The following is a 21,382-nucleotide window of genomic DNA, read 5'->3' as shown; positions in this document are numbered from 1 at the left end:
GCATAGTGATTGAGATACTTATTGACACTCTGCCCAACTTTTTTGCTTTTCTGCAATTTACTGAAACCAGGAAAAAATATGGAAAATCGTGCAGCTTATATCGATATATGCGAAATCAATATACGCGTTTGCTAAATAACTTCAGTTCTTGATACGAAATTTGCATGCATGCATGCATGTTAACACTATGTAAAGACATACCAACGTAGCGTCTAACGCCCGAAAACCTTTTCTCAACTAGAAGATCCAGCAGCCGCTCTCCACCCCCACCCCACCCAAAAGCGGCTCGTAAGACGCCTGCTACAGGCCTACACAATGCCTCATGATCAGTGTTTATGATTTGGGTCGCCACCTGTAGGCAGGTTCGTTTTATCAGCAAGTAAAAAAAGAAAGTGCAAATGATTGCAAGAGGTGTTTTGATTACCAAAAATAGAATTCTACATAAAAAAAAAACACTACGATCACTATATCAGCGTGCAGGAACAGATATAAGAAATAAGAGCAAAAATGTATATTCTTTGGGGAGAGAGTTGGGCACCAATAGATAGGGCACTCGTATATACACAATCTAGATATAAAACGTATTCCAATAGGATCCACCGTTTTCGGAAAATTGGAAGAAGACCAAAATTTGACTGAAATCTACATAACACGGAAAGTACATATCTCATTAACTGTATAGGTACAAAATTAATTTTGGTACTACAGTACTATGGGCAGTATGCGTCGCCTGTGAATTAAGTCGTTAAAGTTTGAACTGAAGTTCTCTCTCTCTCTCTCTCTCTCTCTCTCTCTCTGTTGGCAGTAAATGTACTTCGGTACTTCATATTATATTCTGATTGAAAAAGGTTTGTCTTAGTAAAGTTATGCTTTTAGTATTCTCATACGCAATATATAATCCCGATGATGGTTGGCCTTCCCAATTCATATCACTACATAAGCGCTACCCCGTTAGTACCAAAAAGCAGAAAAGCCGTATACAGTGCTAGTAAAGTTGCGATCGTTTATTTAAATACCCTTCTTATCTCTCCGTCAACTCTCTTAATTATTATGCCACGTCGCGTTTCACTTATTTCATAGAATCTCCCAATAGTATATTATATTTTATCTCTTTTATATTCGGGTCTCGTAAATACAAGGAACGGACTAGTTCGAAGCAGGTTACGGGTTTGTCTAGCGCAGAGGGGATGTTGACCTTATCTGCTAGCAGAATCCTGGAATAAAAGCTGTAACTGTCAAAGAACTTGCGTACATTATTCGATCTAAAGTGGCGTATATCTATATACAGTTATTTGTCTCAATTTGGACCTGTGGATTCCTTGGATTTTGTGTGTGTGTGTGTGTGTGTGTGTGTGTGCGTGTGCGCGCGTGTATTTACGATATCAATAAAAATTTTCTCGTCGTTGTTATTTTGCTGAATTGTTTTGGAAGAAACACGTATTATCATAGTGTATGTCGTTTGCCCAATTTGTCTTGTCACTAATATATATAATTTATGGTTATTGTACAATGAAGAACGTACAGTATATATACATCGCTATGAATAATATAGAATAGTAAGCGATGTGCCACCGTTGTAATTACTGTTGTTACACCCAAGACGTCCATCTCTTTATTATATATACTGACGGCAACGACATCTATTGTCGTCACCATTAAAAAGTACCAGTGTAAAAGTGATACATACATTGTTATAGCAATAATACACAGTATATTTCATCGTGAATACGCGCAGGCCATCCGATTTGGCACACCGAAATGGAGCAGGGAAGCGGAGAGACTCGTATCTTCACAATCATAATGACTATAACAATAATACAGATAGCCATAGCACTAAACATATGGGTAGGTGGTAAGAATTAGGCAGATATGATACACTGTCTAAGCTGGCATGTAACGCTATCCTTTCCCTTGTATTCAACTTTCTGCCTTCTACACGGTCGAATCAAGTTGCCGTTGTGAGTCTTCGACACGAACAGGGATTGAAGCACGCACTCCTAAAAGTTCCTCCTGAAACAACTTGGCCATTAATTGAGAAAGAAGAAAAAAGAAAATTTATAACACTGCAACACGAAAAGTTCCGTCTGCATGCTAGCTAGAGAACCAGCGAGAATAAATGTTTTGATAGATAATACATGGTTACATATAAGGCTCAGTGGAAAATATGTAGATCTACCTGAGCTTAGGCCGAGACAATCGACTTTTTTTTTTTCTATGAAAAATTAAAACTATAATTCATTTTCTAGTTCAGAAAATCTATCGATGGACATCGACGTCCAACTGGCTCGACCTCTTTACTCGGATTACTGCAACTTTTACGGACCCGTTAGTATCATGCAGAAAAAAAAAATGTCAAAGATATTTCTGTTCGTGCATTTTACAGCGTTTATAGAACGAGTTCGACGCCATCTTCGATTAGTATAATAGCCAATTATGCTTTTTTTACGTCACTGAGCTATCCTACCTAATCCCTATGCTTTATGTGGCAATGTGTACACCAAGATAGTGAAGTTTATGTACTGAACTTCACTACAGGGTCCTGATAAGCAATTGCTTCTATTTCCTACGATAGATGATTTGTTTATAATTCCTCGTAGAATGATCACATAGCTTGTGCTCAATATGGACGACGATAATATTGTTTCTTGGACGCTTTATATGGCCGCCGCTTCTGATCTACTTAGGAATATACATATATGAGCTTCTGATCTACTTATGGATATATATATATGAGCACATCAAATCTAAACTACATACTTGTCGACGAAAAGGTTGTAATAATGAACCTGTTGGTAAGAAAGACGACCGAAAACGTACGTAGGACCCACTGGCTTGACCTAAACAGAGGTAACCCGCTTCGATGTCGTACAGTGATCTAAAAAGCTTTCAGAGAATAGCTCTCGATGTAGGAATAGTGTCTTACTCCGCGTATGAAATAGGGTTATATAACAAAAAAAAAAAAAAAAAAAAAAAGTCGTACGTAAGCTACGCGGTATACACCTTTGCTCACATGTCCGTTTCGAGAACCGAGACGCCATTTAAAAAATTTAAAATGGCTGAAACCTATCGATTTATCCTGCGAATATTATATTCCAGCCATGGATATATATACATGCATTTAGTACGCGTCGAAGGAGTGTTATTATAAAACGCTAGACGAGCTTATAACGGTCTTTGGCTATGCCTGTTCGATTACCAATGTTCCCAATACGATTGTGCAGTAGCTCTTCAAGCGCATTTCGAAACTAGATGAGTAAAAAAGCATATGGATTGTAGAAATTCTACTTAAAACAGTTCCTCCCTGCTAAGTTCCGCAGTCAATACAAGCACTACTTCGTACGAGAGCTGTATAAGCAACGACGCTATCGATGTCGACAATCTTCGTACCGTCTGTCGTTAAGCAAAACGATTATACTAGTAAGTGTATCTGTTTCAAAGAACTGACCAACCCATACGCAGATCGTCCAATGTTTGTTTCGTTCATCCTTTCAGATTTGCGCGACTGCCGATATGACCGACTACCATTGGTATTTACAGCTCAATGGTACTTCACTGAGTCCGCCGCTTTTGCAATATCGCCAAAGAAGCAACTTGTTATTTTGAATCAGGTCGTCTTCCTTCCTGAATCAGCTGCCAGCATATCAGCGTCAGAGATTGTCAGCGTGCCACACTAGACGGTCACCATGAATTGCTATTCTCCGTTGGGCTTCGTAACCGACTCGCGACAGAAGCCATCACGATCTATCTAATATTATCGTTGACCATTGTAAATTGCCTTCTGGGCTATTGTATCTAAAAATCATTTGCTAGGTGTTGATCGAATGGTCAGGTGATCACAGAAGAACAAGAAGAAGAAGAAGAAGAAGAAGACACTGATATACCTGAAACTAAAATGCCACAATCACGTTCACAAATAAAGTTCCACTCAATAATTCTATGGTCATCCATGAAGCTCTCTGATTATTCACGTCAGCAGAGTTTGCGTACAAACGTCGTACGTTGACAGTGGTCGAAGAAATTTTACGATGGATTTTTTCGGGGGTTCAATATGAATGGTTTAGCATTTGGTGGACAAAGCAAACCTGGGAACTTGTCGACGAATTAGAGCTCCTCGCCTAGGTATAAACAAATTAAGTAAACGGTAAGTGTATCAATTTGGTTGAACAATTCAGTTGAAGTAACTTAAGGTGGGCGAACCGTTCAAGCATACCCAGGATTCGATGCTTTTCTTCCTCTTAGCGCAAAAGCTCCCTGACGAACTAGGCTTTTACTCACGAAGCTTAGAACTGCACCGAATAAGCACGCATTGAAAATTGCCACTTTTACCAGTTTGTCTTTTTCGTCAAAGATAATGCTTTGTTCAATTGTTTGCCACAAGTATGTATGTATTATGACTATTAATCTTCGCGAGAGGGCAAAGTACAAGTGTGCCAGTTAATTAGGATAAGTAGCGTACGATGTAGAGAAAAATTCCTACCCAACCGAAGATCGTTTCTGCGATAAAGAAAATCTGGAAACTTTGTTCAGTGTAAGAAGCTCATTGTTGAGTTTTGTATTCGTGTATTTATAGAGCCAAAGAAAGTCGAGTCCATTTAATAAACTCGTAGTTGTATATTCAACTTACCTAATACAAAGACCTGGCTATGGGCTTCGGGAAAATTTGTGAGCCCACGATAGTTCCCAAACCCAGCAGCGCTAGTTAGTCTTAACTGTAAAACAGTGCATTTGTGTTATGTATGATATATTGTTGTCGCTATTGGAACACCTCTTTCAACGGTTAGAAAAGAGAGCACCTTACCAAACCGTTCCATGCGCGGCAGATAGTCATTGAGTGGGTTAAAACTTTAGCACAGCGCCTAAAGCTGCATTCATTGTATTCCCGTCATCATATAAACGAATAGGAGTTATTGTTACAGTGAGAAGGTTGGCTCACACGTCAACCGGCTTGCGTCGTCCACCCTATCAGGGCTAAGTTAGCGAGTGGCCGGCAAAGTCAGGCAAATGGTATATCTTTAAATAATTGTTCAACGATGCTTTTTTGTTTTTCTCTTTAGCCTCGTAAAAGTAAATAGTTATTTCTTTAATACACGAAATATTTGAGAAACTGCTGAAAGTAAATAATAGCCAAGGTCTGGTTTCGTTCAGACGAACCCTTATACCGTATATAAACACACCGGAGAACCACTGATGGATGTTTGTGTAAGATTAACTCCGATGATAAACTACCGGAGAAACTGGAGCAGATTAGATAAAACCGGTGTATAAATCATTTTCTTTTTTTTCTATTTCCACGGTCCCTTTTGTATTGCTTAATAGATTAACAGATTGACAAGCGCCGGATCCCGTTTAAGCAGATCTTTCCGCCTAAAGCTTTCCCAAATTCTTTCTAAGCCTTTTCCACGGAGAAAAATGTTCGCCTCCTCAAATGTATGATAAAAGTATACACGAGAAGGGGAATAAATCTCGCGTAATGAAAACCGGATTATATTATACCGGTTTAGTATTAAGACAATGTTCAGCCTGCGTAACTTGAATGAATTTATTATGACCTAGTTGAAATAATCGCTCGAATTGCGGATAAATAAAGCATCAGGTACGTGTTACAGAAAAGTAGTACCTAGTGTTAATTGCTATTTTGTTATGTAGCATCTTTGATAGACAAATAGGGCTCATTCGATGCTGTACACTTGCATATCAAATGTAGCCAAACGGGGTAAGTTATTAGACTGTATCTAGTGAACCTTTTAGATTTGAAGTTTCAATTATTCTAACTTTAGGTAGAATGTGAAAAATTTACATGAAATATAAACATGCGTTAAGCTTTTTGCTTATATTCCTAATATAACTTTGAATCGTTTCGCGCTACATTTCTTAGTCATAAATAGTACTCACTTGAATAGGTCCGTCATCATCGCCTTCCTCGTCTGAGAGCGGATGGGGATTTCGTATTTTCGAGGCAGGTAGATGTATATGCGGTATGCGTAGGGGCCCAGTTGTGCCGGCGGGTCCTGGCGGAGTTTTGGCCCCGCTTGGTCCACAATACGGCACCCCTCCCGATGCCCCAGGACTGAGTGCACTGCCGCTGGTCAAAGTTCCAGGATGCGGGAACTGCAGTGGCGGCATTTCTTCGCAGTTCGTTGTGCTCGTCACACCTGCGAACATAGCTGTCGCAAGTCGTACATCGTCGTAAGTCTCATGTGCATAATGCGGCGCAGGGATGCACGATCTTGTAACGGACTTCAAAAACGTGCCCTGTTTGCGTATTTACACTACCATTCATGCAAGCCCAACCGTATTTCAGACAGTATGGTATATTATTTCAGGCATGCGCCTTTCTAGTTGAAAATAAGGGATATTTTATTATGCAGAGGGTAATACTTTTAGGAGGGTGGCCTTCTGGTAAGAGGCCTTACGTTGCTGAGTCAAAGAAATGATAGAACGTTCCAGAAAAGGCAAACAAAATTTCATTTGAAATGTAATAGACGTTTGTGTGTAGTAGGCTTATTTTGTATTTACTATAATCAGTACAGATGCGTCAATATCAATGTAAAAAAAAATACAAGGTCCATGCGAAAAAGCCAATTGGATTTCATTTGTCAATATGTAAACGCAAATTATAGAAAACACCCGAACTATATATATATATATATATATATATATATATATATATATATAAGGGTCTTAACCAATATTATCACTTAAGTAATGATATTGCTATCTAATTAGCACAAGTAGCCGAAGTACTAGTCTTAGCAAAGGAAAAGATCGCCTACAGTGTAATATGAATCTTTTTATTTTATTTATTTTAATCTGCTTTGGCCAGTATCGAATTGAATACACAGAGGTAAGGCAGTTACTGCCACTAGCTAGAGATCATTAATTTGCAACAGGCAATTCATTTAACGTTAGCAGCAAGGACACCGGGCGCTCGCAGCTATGCTTATACTAGTCGCATGTTTAGTTATCTTTTACTAAGTCGTAGTTTTTCGCGTAGTACGGAATGCATATCAAACACAGTAGATAACTCCGTGTCCTGTCTCGTTTACACTATACGATATGCGTCGTCTTTGGCCTTTGGGACAAGCAAGACACTAGAACGCAAAAAGGACAACGATTCACAACTGCGAAGAATAGAGCAGGAACAAATAGTGTAAGCGTATCTACTATGCGCATTCTAGGTTGTCTGCTCGTGTTGTTTCTGTCGTTGGTATTTCCGTATTGCTTCTGCTACCGTTACCCCTTGCCCCCCACCGTCCTTACCTGAATGTCCGGCCGAGGAGTGTCTCTTGCTGAGACGTAGAAAACGATCCCTGCGAACGAACTCGTCGTAGATGTGGTACAGTCGAGCTTCGTATCGTTCCTGACGGACATACTAAAACAATGAGAAGGAAAACAGGAGACCTCTATAGTTAGCTGGGACTGAAGCTAGATTTTGGGGATTTCCCTTCGGAAGCACCCCTGACGCGTCGATATTAATGTTGTTGACTATGACATTGAAACAGTATGTCGTCGTATTTTATACAAAAGGAAAATTGTCGTAACGCATAGAACAACATCTATGGCCGTTTCAACCAGTGCAATGGCTGGTTACGAAATAATGTCGCTAGATAGCAGACGCTGACCCAACGTTTAGTCGTTAGAAGATGTTCTCACTTGCACTCACTACACCAACAAGCCACTATTTGTTTATCTTTCTATCCCTGTACGAAATCAGTCTCTACTGTACCGTTCATAGAAGGACTGTGTGGCGGTTTCATTGATGACCTGAAGATGCCAGGTTCAACTCATCATTCAACAAACGAATTTTTACTGTGAAAATGATGTATACTAGGGTAAAATACGCGTTACACAATATTGTCGGCTTACATTCATTTCACAATTCTGACGATGTCAACATCACGAGTCATATTTTGGAGTCGATAGCTATTACCAATGAATCTTTCGTGTCCTTTCTTTCTCTCGAAAAGTGTCAACGAAATCTGCCAACAGACGGTGAGGCTATCACACATAGACATTATTACTAGAATCATATCCTGCTACTTTATAACAAGTAGAACATTGGAAGAACTCTTGCGACGATGTTAACCTGGTCCAGCTTGCGAGGAGCCCAATCTTCTTAATTTTCCAGACATTATCGCGTTCAACCCATCGAGAGCGATAGTCCAGGTAGCCTGTTTGCTTCTGAATACTCATTATCTGCTTTATTCATGCTGCTAGAAATGTCTACCGAACTGAAAACAGGTGCACAAGAATAGATTTTTGTTTTTACTTTAGTTCCGGCAGCCATTTTCCGCAGTATCGATTACAGCGGTCCGAGCACAGCTTCCAACGCAACGTGTACATAAGGGTCAGCTTTCATGAAATATACAAGGTTGTTACTAGGTTCAGTGTTGTCACAAGCATTGGCCAGCAAAGAACGAACATCAAAGATGACGCATGCGACAAGATACGAGAGCCTATACAGGCAGCTTGCCTTCTTGTTAGTATACATCTTAAACCTAGGTAAATAAATTGCATTCTTTTTATATGGGTGTATGTTAAAATGCAATTTAAAAATAGGTATAGAATAAATAAGATAAATAGCTAATGGATACAACAATATGATTGAAATTCTTGATAATCTAGGTCGGGTCAAAATTTGAAAGTAAACGAGACGCGCGGGATTTACGACTTTCCTGACTGTCCATTTGACCGCAATTGTTAGAGTGTTGTGAATAGAGTGTATTTCAAAACCCTGCGATGGCAAAAGAAGCTCCATCGCTGCCGACAATTCATCATGGGGCCAGACAAGGTTCGTCCCTCGCTCACAGCACCGATACCTGCATATTCCAGTGAATTTGCATATGTAATGTAAACCAATTGTAGTTAAATATTAGCAGATAAGGCTCTTACTTGCATGAGCCTGTTAGGCCAGCACGCGTGTGAGAGGCCGGTATCGTTATAAATTATGGATGGGGTTCTAGGGGCATCGCGTTACCGCAAACGCTCGGACCGGCGACCCCGGCCGATGCATAGTAGCTGGCTGGCGCCCAAAACCAGAGGTACATTAAAGGGACGATGGTCATGACGTCGCCCCGTTCAGGTTATAAAAATGAGGCATTCACAGACTTTATCGTGGCCCGTTATACTCACTACTTGTGTAAAATGTTCAGTTTATTCACAGCATCGTGCAATCGTATAAATAGGAACTACCACTATTGACATGGCAACAAACAAACAAACAATCGGACATTTTCTATGCAGTCCGGAGAATCCGGTATGGAGAACCGGAGAATTCCAAATGTAAGTCTTCTTGTCGATCACAAAACAGCATGCCTTTGATTAGATTTTCCTTTTTCTATCGTGCTAACTGAAAGCAATAGCTGAAATTGTATAGCTGTAACGACATGCTGTCGATACGGCGACGAAACACCGTGAAATTTGCCTTAGCGTTCAGTCGGTAAATAGCTTTAAAAATGGCGTCAGAACGGCGTACGTAGATAGGCGACGTTTTATTATTTTTGGGCAGATTTACGATTTTGTCAACGAAATTGAGAAAGGCAGGTCCCTAATGAAGTAACTTAATTAATTAATTCTACGTGAACACAAAGAGCGTTCTATGTGACCGTACTATAATCATGCTGTAGTGCTTTTGAATAAAGACGATTTTATATTTAAGCATTTTACTGTCACTATAAAGTTCACGTAGTTGCTTTACAGACATGAACAGTCTATCGCTAGGCTTAGCAGAGCTAGGATGGAATACAATCAATAAAATATTAAGGAGCACCCCTTATTATTATTATTATTATTATGTCCTTTTGACTACCGAGAGAAAAAAGCGTCGTGTGCCGAAAAAGTTCAAGGGTAATTACCCGAGTCACATGACCAGTCCCGATTGTTACGGTACAAATCAGTCTATCCAGACAAGCAAATAGCGTTTCTCGCATTGATGAAGTGGGTAACCAGATGATAGCTCGATGTTAGTAGAACTATCACTTCATTGGTCCTCTATACGTTTCTGCAGTGGTCAAATATAGGGTGTTGTATAATGATACTGGCGGATCAATGGCATCGGGTGTCAAAAGACAGAGGCGGCCAATGAACGATCAGGTGGAAAAATTCAGGGTATAATCATTTTTAACGTATACAGATGCACTCATATAGACTGTACAATGAAACTATATCTTATCTGAAATATGTAATATTTCTGAAATAGAAAAAATAAATTTCGTGCCGCTAGCACAACGGCTGGCGCGACTAAATGTCTACAATTAGGAACGACTGAGTGAATTTCATTTTGAAACCTCTTGATTTTGATAACTCGGTACGTGAAGGAGTCGATAAGCAAGCTTCCGTATGCCATACTCCTAAAACTATATAGTTCCATTAAAATGTTCGTCTACAATACACTCTAGAGGTTTTTTCTTTTTTGTTTTTTTGCAAGAAAATAGTTAATGGTCAACAAGCAGCTGTATGTTGGCTTGTAGTAAATAGGGAGATTTCGGAAGATATCATACAACATTTGACAGGTTTGGCATATTCTACAAGTGATACTATCAATATTCAAGCGACATCTACGCTCCATCCTTCTCCTATGACTATAGTAGATGATTATAAATTAAGAAACGCTATGGCTTACCTCGTCTATGGTTGCTGATCGAGAAAGTATATTAGTATAACAAAACTAGACGCTTGATGTAAACCTGGTTTTCTCTATTGGCACGCATCTCACGTCAGAGAATTGAGAGTCCCATCATCTACTGTAATCCACGTAGGATTCATATGGTGGCAAAACTTTACCTGTCAGACCCACTCCGCCCGTAGCTGCTTGATATGATGAGCCTATGAAAATCAGCACGTTAAGCAAAACGTGGACCTCAATATAAATATACCTTTGGATGAACTTGTTTTCGCTATCGTGTATGTATATATATATATTATGGTCTCGCTTGTTCTTTTCGTGGATACAAGATTTTTTCGATGACCGTTCGTGTTTGATGAATACCCTCAACGTCACAATGGCAACCACTTTAAGTCTCATTTATAAAAATGTATCTTTCTGATATCTTCCTACTTCAAGTATACTGATATCTCAATAAGTGCAAAACGACGGGGCAATTCGAGTTCAGGCAGTGCTTCGATCGACTAGCTTCTCCATCACTGCTTCTACGCGAAAAAATGCCTAAACATCATCGCACTCATAACTATCGATCTACGTAATCCACTGACGGAACGGGTCGAAACGGGTTACTACGATGCAATCCGAAGGGTTTTTTTAACTTTCATCATTGAAGGTACCTATAGTCTAAAAGCGCACTACAACAGCGGTCTTACGAACTATGCCAAATGGAACTCTTCTAAAATACACTCTATTGTCGAAAACGTATTGAGCGTGCCTCTAGCTAGATCATTTTGAGGTCACATATCTGGTCGCCATAAATAGTATAAATCGCGTCTGGTCGATATCGGTGTGGTGGGGTTGTGGCAGGGGATGATAAGTTTTCGAAAGCTGAGATTTGCTGATAGACCTTTTTTTTAGACTTACGATAGAGCGTCTTGAAGCTGACTGAAATCTCTGTACAAATTTTTGATAATTTGGATCTGTATTGGATGCGTTATCGAACAACACGACCCGAAGACGGTTGGTTGCTTTTGGTCTGCATAGTGCGATGTGAAAGATACTCCTGACCAATTGCAGAAAAAGTTAAGGATCTGATCGCGAACATTGAGTAAGATCGAAATGTGAGTGACCATGCCTTTGCCAAGAAATCAAACATCGACTATAAAAGCGTTTGAAACCATCTTAAGTTACAACGTTTAGACCCTACACGAATTAACGTAGAAGAATTAACTTGATCGTACTTCTATCTGCGGAACTCTACACAGACGCAAGGAAGCTAAGCAGCTGACCACAGGTGATAAGAAGTGAATCACATACGGCAATGATGGGCGGATAAAACATGCGCTCTATAATTTAGACTGACGCCAAAAGAAAATAATACTGTATGTTTTATGCGTTTAGCATGAGTCGTGCATGATGAGTTGGCGCCGCCCGGTTGAACGATCGATCCAGACCTTCGCTGCCAACAACTAACAAGGTTACGGCAAGCCATTGGAACAATCGACTGAGACTAGCGAACAGAAGAGGCGTCGTCGTCTATCATGACAACGCCAGACCACATACATCTTCAGCTACCCGGTAAGCTTTAATGGCAAATTATAAATGATTCGCCGTATGGCCCAGATCTTGGCCACCAGACTATCAGTGATCTCGGTCTCTGGAGAACTTCTATGATGATGTTGATGATTTAGTTTCAATGGGGTAGCGCAAATTACCTGTCACAATTTTTTACCCTGAAAGCACAGCAGTTCAATAGTAATGAAACTATGGGGTCACCAGAAAAAACGGCTAAAGATCGTTAATTATAATAGCGTATATGTAGTTTAGTAATATGATTTTACAATAGAATAAAACGTTTGCTTTAATTTTGTCTTTTAAAACCAGCAATACTTTGTGTTTGTGTGTTCGGTTAAATTCTTCACGTTATATCTGTAAGGTACTATTGGCTCAATAAGTGCAGTGAAAGCTTAGCATATCCATGGGGTAACTTTGTTACCATCCTGAGCGCTGAGTTTAAGAAAAATAATTATATGGGGGAGTAGCTCTTCCAAGCTGAAACACGAAAAAACCGTTGTGTGGGGGATGAAGAAACCAATATTCGCAATCATTAGATAAATAAAGTTGGTATTCAAATATTTTAGCCTACTGAGCATGTGTGGCAATAGGAGAAAAACAGTTGTCGTCGCTTCGCTGTTTGTAACAAGATGTTTCTCTTCATTTACCATGAAGATAGTTTTAATCGAAAGAAATAAATAGAGTTGATGCATAGAGTGTATTTTTATAACATAGGACAATCTTCAATGAAAAATAGAACTTGTAGTGTACACACGGATAAGGTCACCTTTCTAACAGTTTATACGTGTATTTTTAGCGAAAATTTATTAGCGAATATATTCTATTTGCTATTATCGTATTCTGAAGAAAAACAACCGAGCAACCCGCCTGAGCTTCATTCCAACACAACTATTATAAAGCTACTATTAAAAAAAAATAATTAGAAAATAATTTCAGATATTTTTAGATATATAGAGATATCATATTTTGTACACTCTTATTAAATATATATATATATAGCAAAATGTTGACGGTACAGCATAAGTATATGGGCAATACTTGATATACAGGTGAGCCACACCAGCCGGAACCCGGAAGGCCGCGCCTAGGGTGTGGGCGTGGAGAACAGCTTTGGTCTGTTTAAGTGAGGAATCTAAACGGCCGACGTAATATCCGCTTCTAATCGTTGCTCTTCGTCTCCTATCGTATATCCCCTATAAACTTTTTGATTGTGTTATAAATATCTGTAGCATTCAACAAATTACTTAATCTATCACAATACGACCGGGCTCTACGACGACGTGTCGATTCATTAATATTCATTAATTTGTCTGTATTCTACGAATGAAACTAGTTATGCCTTACGCTGCTGCCAGATCTTTACAGACCTACACTATGCCTGTACACGATTAAGCAATTAAACGTCTTGCTAAAGTCTTAGCTTGACAATAGCCAGGATCATTGTTTTAGCATATTTTGTTACCTAAATGTTTTCTTCTAGGCCTGCCGCCAATGACCTTGTTCTAGTTCTGCTACTAATACCTAACAATGGCAGGGTGCAAATGCAAGAAGGACAGGTCGTTCAGTCATTCACATTACCACGAACCTGTGGTGACGATATCAGCCAAGTACTTCTTTTCAAACGGAAACTAAAATAGCGTCAATCTGATATACAGCACCATCAAGGTGTGCCATATCTCTAGCTGGAGATGGCGTACTTTATGCGGCTTTTATGGCCAGCTGCGCAAAGAGCAACTCCGCTTATAGCACAGTATTACTTTCGTATGATCTAGTAGCGATGTCGACTGTCAACACTGTCACAGCTCCTGCGCGCCACCTAATGTTTGCTTTTTGCCCTTTTCCGCTGCACGCCCTATACCAACTGGAGCATTAGATACACTGCGGCCAGGCGTACGACTTTCACCGCCTTCATATGAGTGAGACCGTTTGCTTACCGATAGTCCTTAGAAACGTCGGCAAAGCTATGGACAGGTTCGCTATGAGGAAAAAGTAACTTGTCAGATTTACGTCACTTGTGCTGATGGGCAACTAGACTATCGCTTTTCGTCAGCCATCCCCAACAATTTCTTATGTATGTTTGTCTCTATCGGTTCTCTACGTTACTTGTTGCCTCTGCCGTAGCAGCCGCCACTGCGTTCATTATCAGACGCGGGCAGCACCAAAGTCTGTTTTGAAGGCGAGTTAATTAGAGCCGTAGAGAGCAGGATATCAGGCTTCAAGATCGAGGAGGAAATTATTGAAAGCATATAGGTTAGTCGCAGGAAGATAAAAAAGAACACTCGAGGAGAGTCTCAAGTGAGACGAACTATTTTTCTACTATTCGACGAAAGAAAAAGCAAAAACTTTAGGTTTTGATACAAGCACCGTCGGATCGTAAAGCCATAGGACCAACAGGCTATGTAAACTGAGTCCACGATGATGACAATTATCTTGCTCTATCCTATCAGGAAAGTCAGTTCGCTTGCAGGTTACTCGCTCCGTTAAACACGGTCGTACCCTGCTAACAAACATCAGTCCTATGACGCTGACTGTTAACGTAAAACATACCTTCCCAATAGCGTCTTTGCTCAGGCTGACTTCACTATCTGTTACAAAGGACATTTAAACGGAAATATCCGTGTATAACGAACCTTTTTTCGAATTTCCGCATCTTCTTTCGTATCTTCCCTAATACGAATTTCTTTATCTTAAAGCGTGCGCATAAACACGTAGACGTCGGATTCGGAGTCACGTGTATTTATGTATATGTGCGTTTGTTTGTGGCTGTATTTGGCAGCTACACAAATTATGAACGTTGGCGAAGAATCGCTATCATACAGGAAGGGATGAGACAAATGGGCCACGCTCTACTGAACAGCCAGAATAGCTGCCCCTACCATTCAACTCGTTGCTCGTCGTTCGATGTGGGCGACAGTGATAGCCTCGACAGCCTCTTGAATGAGTCCATTAAAACCTTCTTTCGGAACTCCACATTTCGCCCTTTTGCCGCCGCAGAGAAGAGAAAATGTTCAGACAACGGACGACATTTTCCGATCATCGTCACCACTAATGCGCCTTGAAAATAAGAAGTCTAGTCACTGACTATACCATTGTATTACGTCTTAGGGCTGGTCCAGGCAGAACCAGAGGCATTATTGTTTACTTGCTACACTATCTCTTACTATGCCCGGTTTATATGTATATTAGGAACCAGTAGACAAAAATATGGGCACCTGGCGGACTTGCACCTATTTTTCAGGCGACAAATCTAGTCTGTAACACTATACAATCTTATATTTCATCATCCTGGTTTTCTTAAAGACGTAGATCCGAGCTGTCAAAGGCATTTATCCCTTCTGTCGATACTCGAATAATTGCAATCTGTCACCGTGTTCTTTTATCTTTTGTTTCATCATGGCTCCTTTATTTTACGTCGGTGTCAGCTCGCAGGTGCGGATGGAATTTCATTTTGCTTGTCTACAGACCCCATGCCTGCCCCACAATTTATGCGCACGTGCATACAATACGCATACATCAACTAGAAGCTTCTTGCCAAATGAGCATGGAAGCGGCAAAGGCGACGCTGAGAATTGTGGACTTCCGCAATCCCTGCTATGTGGTTCTACGTCGCACATAGAAAAGACGCACAATGACATTCTGTTACAGTCGAGCTTCAGCGTGACATTTTGATTTTTCCCTTAATATATTTGCCACTCTGCGCCTCTACGTAAACGAAGTTCTTCTAAACGAAATCTGTAATTCTGACACGAGACTGTTTTCCTTCGACCGTCGTTTGTCTTGCGCCGTTGCCCCTGGCTCCGTGTAGAGATCTACAAAGCGAAGATGACTGCACTGTGTCACATCGCTTGCATCCGATAACCGAGTGGGCGAGCAACAGAATTAGGCAGTAACAGGCAAGAACGAAACTTCATAGCAGGTTATTTGCGTTGTCTAGGAGGTTTCTGATGTGTAAAGGAGATTCGGGAACACGAGCTTAAGGACGAACCGGCACCGAAAGGCAAATGCTGACTAGGACCGTCAAGATCACAGAGTCTTTGCTGACGTTGTTCGCCACTGTCACATTTCGCGTATAGCATTGTTGTTTATTTAGCTTATTCACCTATTGTCGATAGCTTTTGAAGTTGTTTTTCGATGTAAGCTGTGTAAGTTGGCCAGAAGAAATATATAATGCGATTTGACTGACGAAATTATGAAGTAGCTTGTGAGGAGTAATTTCCATGCGCGCTTTTTTGGGAGACAACAGTGCACAAGATGTAAAAATTATAGAATCTGTGTTCGAGTTCTCGACAAACATAAAACAAGTGTATTTGCAGTTAGTGAAGGATAAGAAAGAGAAGGCGCTTTGAAGGCCGACATTTGGGCCGAAACTGGGAGAAAGTTGGAGATCTGAAAATTGAAGATGACCCGCAAATTGAGTTGGACATATAGCCATGGAAGCGAGACATAATCGGCACAGAAGTCGTATATTTATTTTTATTGGTTTATCCTGTACCTTCTTCGTAGTTCGTTCTTCTCCTGCCTTTTTTATCACGTTTCCTATATCACGGAACATTGGGTCTAGACTTTTCGGCTTTTTCCACTCTATTTTATGGGGGCCATATCTTCTCAGTGCATTTTCATCATTTCCTCTTTTTCATTGTTTGTATCTGCTGTTTGCGTTCCGTCTACTAGAGCTACAAATGTGAGCTCGCCGATGTGTTTTGTCGTCGTCATCGTTGCCCTTGGTGCTATTCTGCCCTTCCCTCGATTGTATAGTACCGATTTTCTGCCACAGAAGCAGACAATTCACACCGTCCTTTAAGTCTGTCACATTTGCGGTGTATAAAAAGCAGAGAAAGCAAGAAGGAGCAATCTTTGCAAAAAGCAAGAAGAAGCTTTGACGTACACGGACGACGCCCCATCGTCTTTCTCAGATAGCTTCACTTCTGGTTGAACGAGATGAACCGCATGGAGTAATTCACATTCTTTAAGCGAACAGCAACAGCGGTACAAGCTACAGCACCGTCAAGCACCAGGCAAACCGGTTGTATTAGAAGCGCAATGTCCTTGGAGCCACCACAACGACAGACCCTTAGTAGGGCATCGCAGGCCAAGCCAAGCAACCGCGCAGCTTTAGAATCGACGCCATCGTTGTCTTGCGAAAGATGTATGTTGGCGCCAACTGAGTCGGAGTGAAACCGTGGTCTCGAAGAAACATGAGGATGAAGAGGACAGCTGTTTGGGACGGAAACTTCACTCTTAATTGTAAAAAGAAGACGCAAAGGAGCAACGCCGACGAGGAAAACCGAGATTCGTCCAGGTGGGGGGCAAGCGGTTGTTCGGACAAAGCAACTATTAATCGGTTTTCATTTCGTACGAAGTTCAACCATCTGCTTACGGGCCACGTTTGCGTTTGAGAAAAGGCCAAATATATAGGGCTACCAGCATATTACGATAACTGAGTTAGCGTTTGTTCATAGTGGTTCATCCGTTTAAGATAGAACCATTTTATTTGCTATCGATTATGTCTTTCACTACTTTCAAATTAGTTTATATTTTGCTATTACGAGACACAACCCTAAAGCTTCCAAGCTACCAGCCATATGAAGTGGTAAACTATAGATATGCTATTGCACCGGCGAACTTTAGCTCTGTTACTGAGATAGGCAGTGTAGAATTTTCAAATTATTTTACCAAAAAAAAAGCGAAATAGATAAATATATATATATATATATATATATATATATACTATGAAATTCTTCCGCAATGCTGAAGTATACGTTTTAAGCAAAAAGAAGAGGATACCCCGTATACGACAGGAGTCAATTTTATTAAAAGTTCAATTAGTACGGGGTTTTCTGAAAGTATTATTTGAGACCTAACAGGTTGCAATATGGAATCGATTTCCCAAACGGCACCATGCGTGCGTTTAAAATTCTTCTTCGGCGATGCGCCGGAAATGATTATTCCAAAGTCTTCTTACTAGAATAGTGCAACGACAATTCATTGCCAGCAGTTGACTTGCTCAACTTCCTGTAGATCCGTCCGATACGAGTGTTTAAGCAAACTTGTATGAGCGCCCCCCGGACATGTCAATGCGTGTTTCAGGATGACCGCGCAATCAAATGTGGCGTCTGATCATATCCTGCTTACTCCATGCGTTGTTTAGCCCGATACGGACGCTGCTCTTATCATCCTGCTAATGCGATCCACTTCGACTAGCAAAAAGCTAATGCAGTGAGTCTACGAAAGCAATTTTAGGGTTGTGTGTTTTGACAACGTTTCAGGAATCCTTCAAGTTGATACTTGTGTCGTATACAACAAGTACATGAGATCAGACAAAGCATTTTATTTGTGGAAAAAATTCAAAATAGTAGAAACAGCTATGAGTGCGTCATTAACGCGATATTGATTCGACAACTGGGGCGGTCATTAGAGCTCGAGTTTCCGCAGTCAATCGTTTCAAGTTAATAGCATACCCGTTTAACACAACGGTTGAATGGTATAAGTACTATTACCGTACTGTTGTTAGGCTCGTTTTTTAATTTTTTTTTCTGTATGGCGAAAAATGGTTTTAGTCGGGGCAGTGTGGCCCCGTGCGGCTACGCCCGCAGCTTGTCTTTGCTCATCCCGTGAGATATTCCCGTTGTCGTGCAAATGCACGTCAAAGTTGCGTGCTCAGTAGATTGCAGCAGACCGCGCAGAAAAAAGAGCCAGCGGCAGCAAGCCGACCCAGATACCCAGGTCGTCGGCGCATCGCGTGTCTGCTCTATGGGGGCCGTCTGCCGCCGGAACGGTTCGGCCGTGCCTCTTTTCTTGGTCAAACATTTTTCTTAAGCGAAATCGTTGCCGGTACTTCTCATCCTTTCCCTTATTTTAGCCTTTTTCTTCTCTTTTTGCTCCCTCTCTTCGTCTTTCAAGTGGAGAGAGTCGAAAGAGGAAGCAAGCGGATGAAGACCGACGCCAAAAAGGCCAAAACCGATGAACAAGCAGGCAGCGTTACATACATAGGCAATCAGGTGCGTGGTAGGGCGGGTGCGCATTCTGCTAAAAGCCTTTAGAACTAAAGCAAAAGCCCAGGTGACTGTCAAAGCCAGAGAGGAGATTAAGCCACCCAGGTAGCAACCGAAAAGTCCGCCAGTACATCCCACTCACTTTAGTAATACAAAAAACCAAAAGCAGAAAAAAAGCAAACGATAGGAGCAAAAATGAAATTGAGGAACGACGAGAACAGGAGAGAAGACCAGTTGGGTAGGAACATAAGCAACAGCTGGGGACTATTGAAGATGCACGGGCAGAATGAGGCAAAAGTAAAAATAATAAGAAGGGATCAAAACCTCCATTAATGGTTGAGAAAATTTCTCCTTTCGTCCGTCGGGTAGCCAGTGTCCGTCATTAGCAGTAGTTTCAACGTACATACTCGCGGACGGGTGGAGTCTGTTGACGCTGGCTTCATACGTTGATCATAGTAGGTGTGCGTTTAGAGGAATACAGAGAAAACGCAGTAGAAAGCAGCCGACGAGTCTTCTAATTGCGTTATCCCGATCAGCGGGCTAAAGCACTGAGCAGGCTTTAAGCTCGTGTCCGATCGAAGCTGATGAGTGTGCCTGCCATCTCATTACATATCCTACACGTCTGAAATACTATATGAGCAGCTCCCAGTGGCAGTCGCGCCAAATGGCAAAGACACACAGCCATGTGATCAATATTTTAGCCAACCAGCTGCATTACCGGCACTATCCCTGCAGATCCGCATGCTCACTTCCACGATCAGCCACGCCCTCAAAGATATGTTTTTCGTGTTTTACGTTCGGGACTTAAGCCGTAAGGCATTACTTCATTGGGCTATCTGCCAGCAAGAACCGAACCATGTATCTAAAGCCGGATTGGAAGCCAAAACACTACGCGGCCCTAAATTTAGCAGATAAACACGTTAGCCACTCCGCTATCACTGGGACACACCCTTGAAGATAGCGATCTTGCTTGCACCATCAAAGGATAGAACAGCTATTTTTGACCTATTTTGCATAACGCACGCAGTAGTGTTCGCAAGGTAATTTGAAATAGGTATATATATATATATATATACCTACGATCGAAGTTAAACTCATGAAAATAAATCAATTATTTTTGCCATTTTTTACCTTTTTAATCTCTTTTTGCTAATAGCTTAATTAGACAATACCTAATCAGTGAGTTAGTCCACTGTACATTATTCGTTTAATGCTTCAAGAAACCATTGCAAAATTTACCCTAGTCTTTTTAAATTTAAACGTATTGGACCATCCTGTAAATTGACCCTATTTGAAGCCACATCAGCCTTGCTTATGTTTTTGAAGTACGCTTGATTACAGTATTGTTATTAATATATGGTACAGTGACCGTGAGTCGGGGGATATGTTTACCTTAAAATTAGATATTTTACAACGAAATTCGTTTTGTGCTTCGAAAACTTTGACTGTCTTACCTCTACGTCTGCGTGAATAACGCACTCTGCATGTGTAATATACACGCGTATAACTAATACAAACGATGGAACAAGACAGGGAAATTCATACGATGGTCCAAAGCAATGTCCGACCCAGCATTTTTCCATTGTCCAAGTATACAACAGGCAGAGACGTGCCTCGATGCTCAACACTCGACCTGTTAGTGACAGTCGGATGTTATACTATCCACACGCATGCAAATACTTAGATACACAGGCAGGAATAGCCAACGGACACACAGAACCGCTCATACTGCAATAGCTTCGGGCAGTCTTTTTTTTTGTTTAGCCTATGACTTCAACTCAGGCATTGTTCCGGTCTCAGTTGTTGTCGTCCGTGGCATCGTCGTTAAGGCCAATAGCAGCATCAGTATCACCATCACTTAGTAACTCAGCAACCTTTTTCTTCTCGTAAATGCCTTCCTTTCATGCCTTAAATACTTTCGTTCCCTCGTTTCCTCTGCTACTTGGTGCACCCCGGCAACCCATAACTGTCTGGAAAACTAGAAGCCTGCGTATTAGTTGGCTAGCTAGCTAGGTTTCCTCGACGTAACCAGCAAGGCAGTCTCTGAGAGATGCGCGCAGGGCTTATTGGCCGATATACAACGCGTCCGGCCAAATGCGCAGCAACACTTATCACCGTACCGTCTTTTATGGTTGCCTTTCACGGCTGTTTGCCGCCTTTTTACCCATCGCCATGTCGCAATTCCTTGCTGCTGCTGTTGGTGCAAGTTTCT

The 21,382-nt window shown here is 41.1% G+C and overlaps 1 protein-coding gene and 1 long non-coding RNA gene across 17 annotated transcripts in view; one reads left to right on the top strand and one right to left on the bottom strand.

The window, feature by feature from the left end:
• Positions 1-978: 978 nt before the first annotated feature.
• The window catches only part of LOC111244869 (uncharacterized), a 51,330-nt gene continuing 30,926 nt past the window's right edge, over positions 979-21,382 (bottom strand). For 3 of the 16 annotated variants that reach the window (XM_022792371.2, XM_022792368.2, XM_086979609.1), the window contains 4 exons: positions 7,261-7,372; positions 5,893-6,164; positions 2,758-2,883; positions 979-2,019 (listed from right to left, as the gene is read on the bottom strand). In XM_022792371.2, the coding sequence (XP_022648106.1) occupies positions 1,933-2,019; positions 2,758-2,883; positions 5,893-6,164; positions 7,261-7,372 (597 nt within the window). In that variant the 3' untranslated portion in view covers positions 979-1,932. Of the gene's footprint in view, positions 2,020-2,757; positions 2,919-3,445; positions 3,888-4,624; positions 4,710-5,892; positions 6,165-7,260; positions 7,373-20,624; positions 21,260-21,382 lie in introns of those variants that run through there. The other 13 variants (XR_015320641.1, XM_022792372.2, XM_086979613.1 and 10 more) reach the window with 13 other exon arrangements.
• On the top strand, positions 8,960-17,856 carry LOC147757579 (uncharacterized). Its single transcript, XR_015320646.1, has 3 exons — positions 8,960-9,282; positions 12,005-12,181; positions 13,228-17,856. It is a non-coding gene; the product is annotated as an uncharacterized LOC147757579 (long non-coding RNA).

This window comes from Varroa destructor, unplaced genomic scaffold (genome assembly GCF_002443255.2).
Source record: "Varroa destructor unplaced genomic scaffold, Vdes_3.0 BEIS01000002.1, whole genome shotgun sequence".
Lineage (NCBI taxonomy): Eukaryota > Metazoa > Arthropoda > Arachnida > Mesostigmata > Varroidae > Varroa > Varroa destructor.
This window is presented reverse-complemented; position numbering and strand designations above follow the sequence as displayed.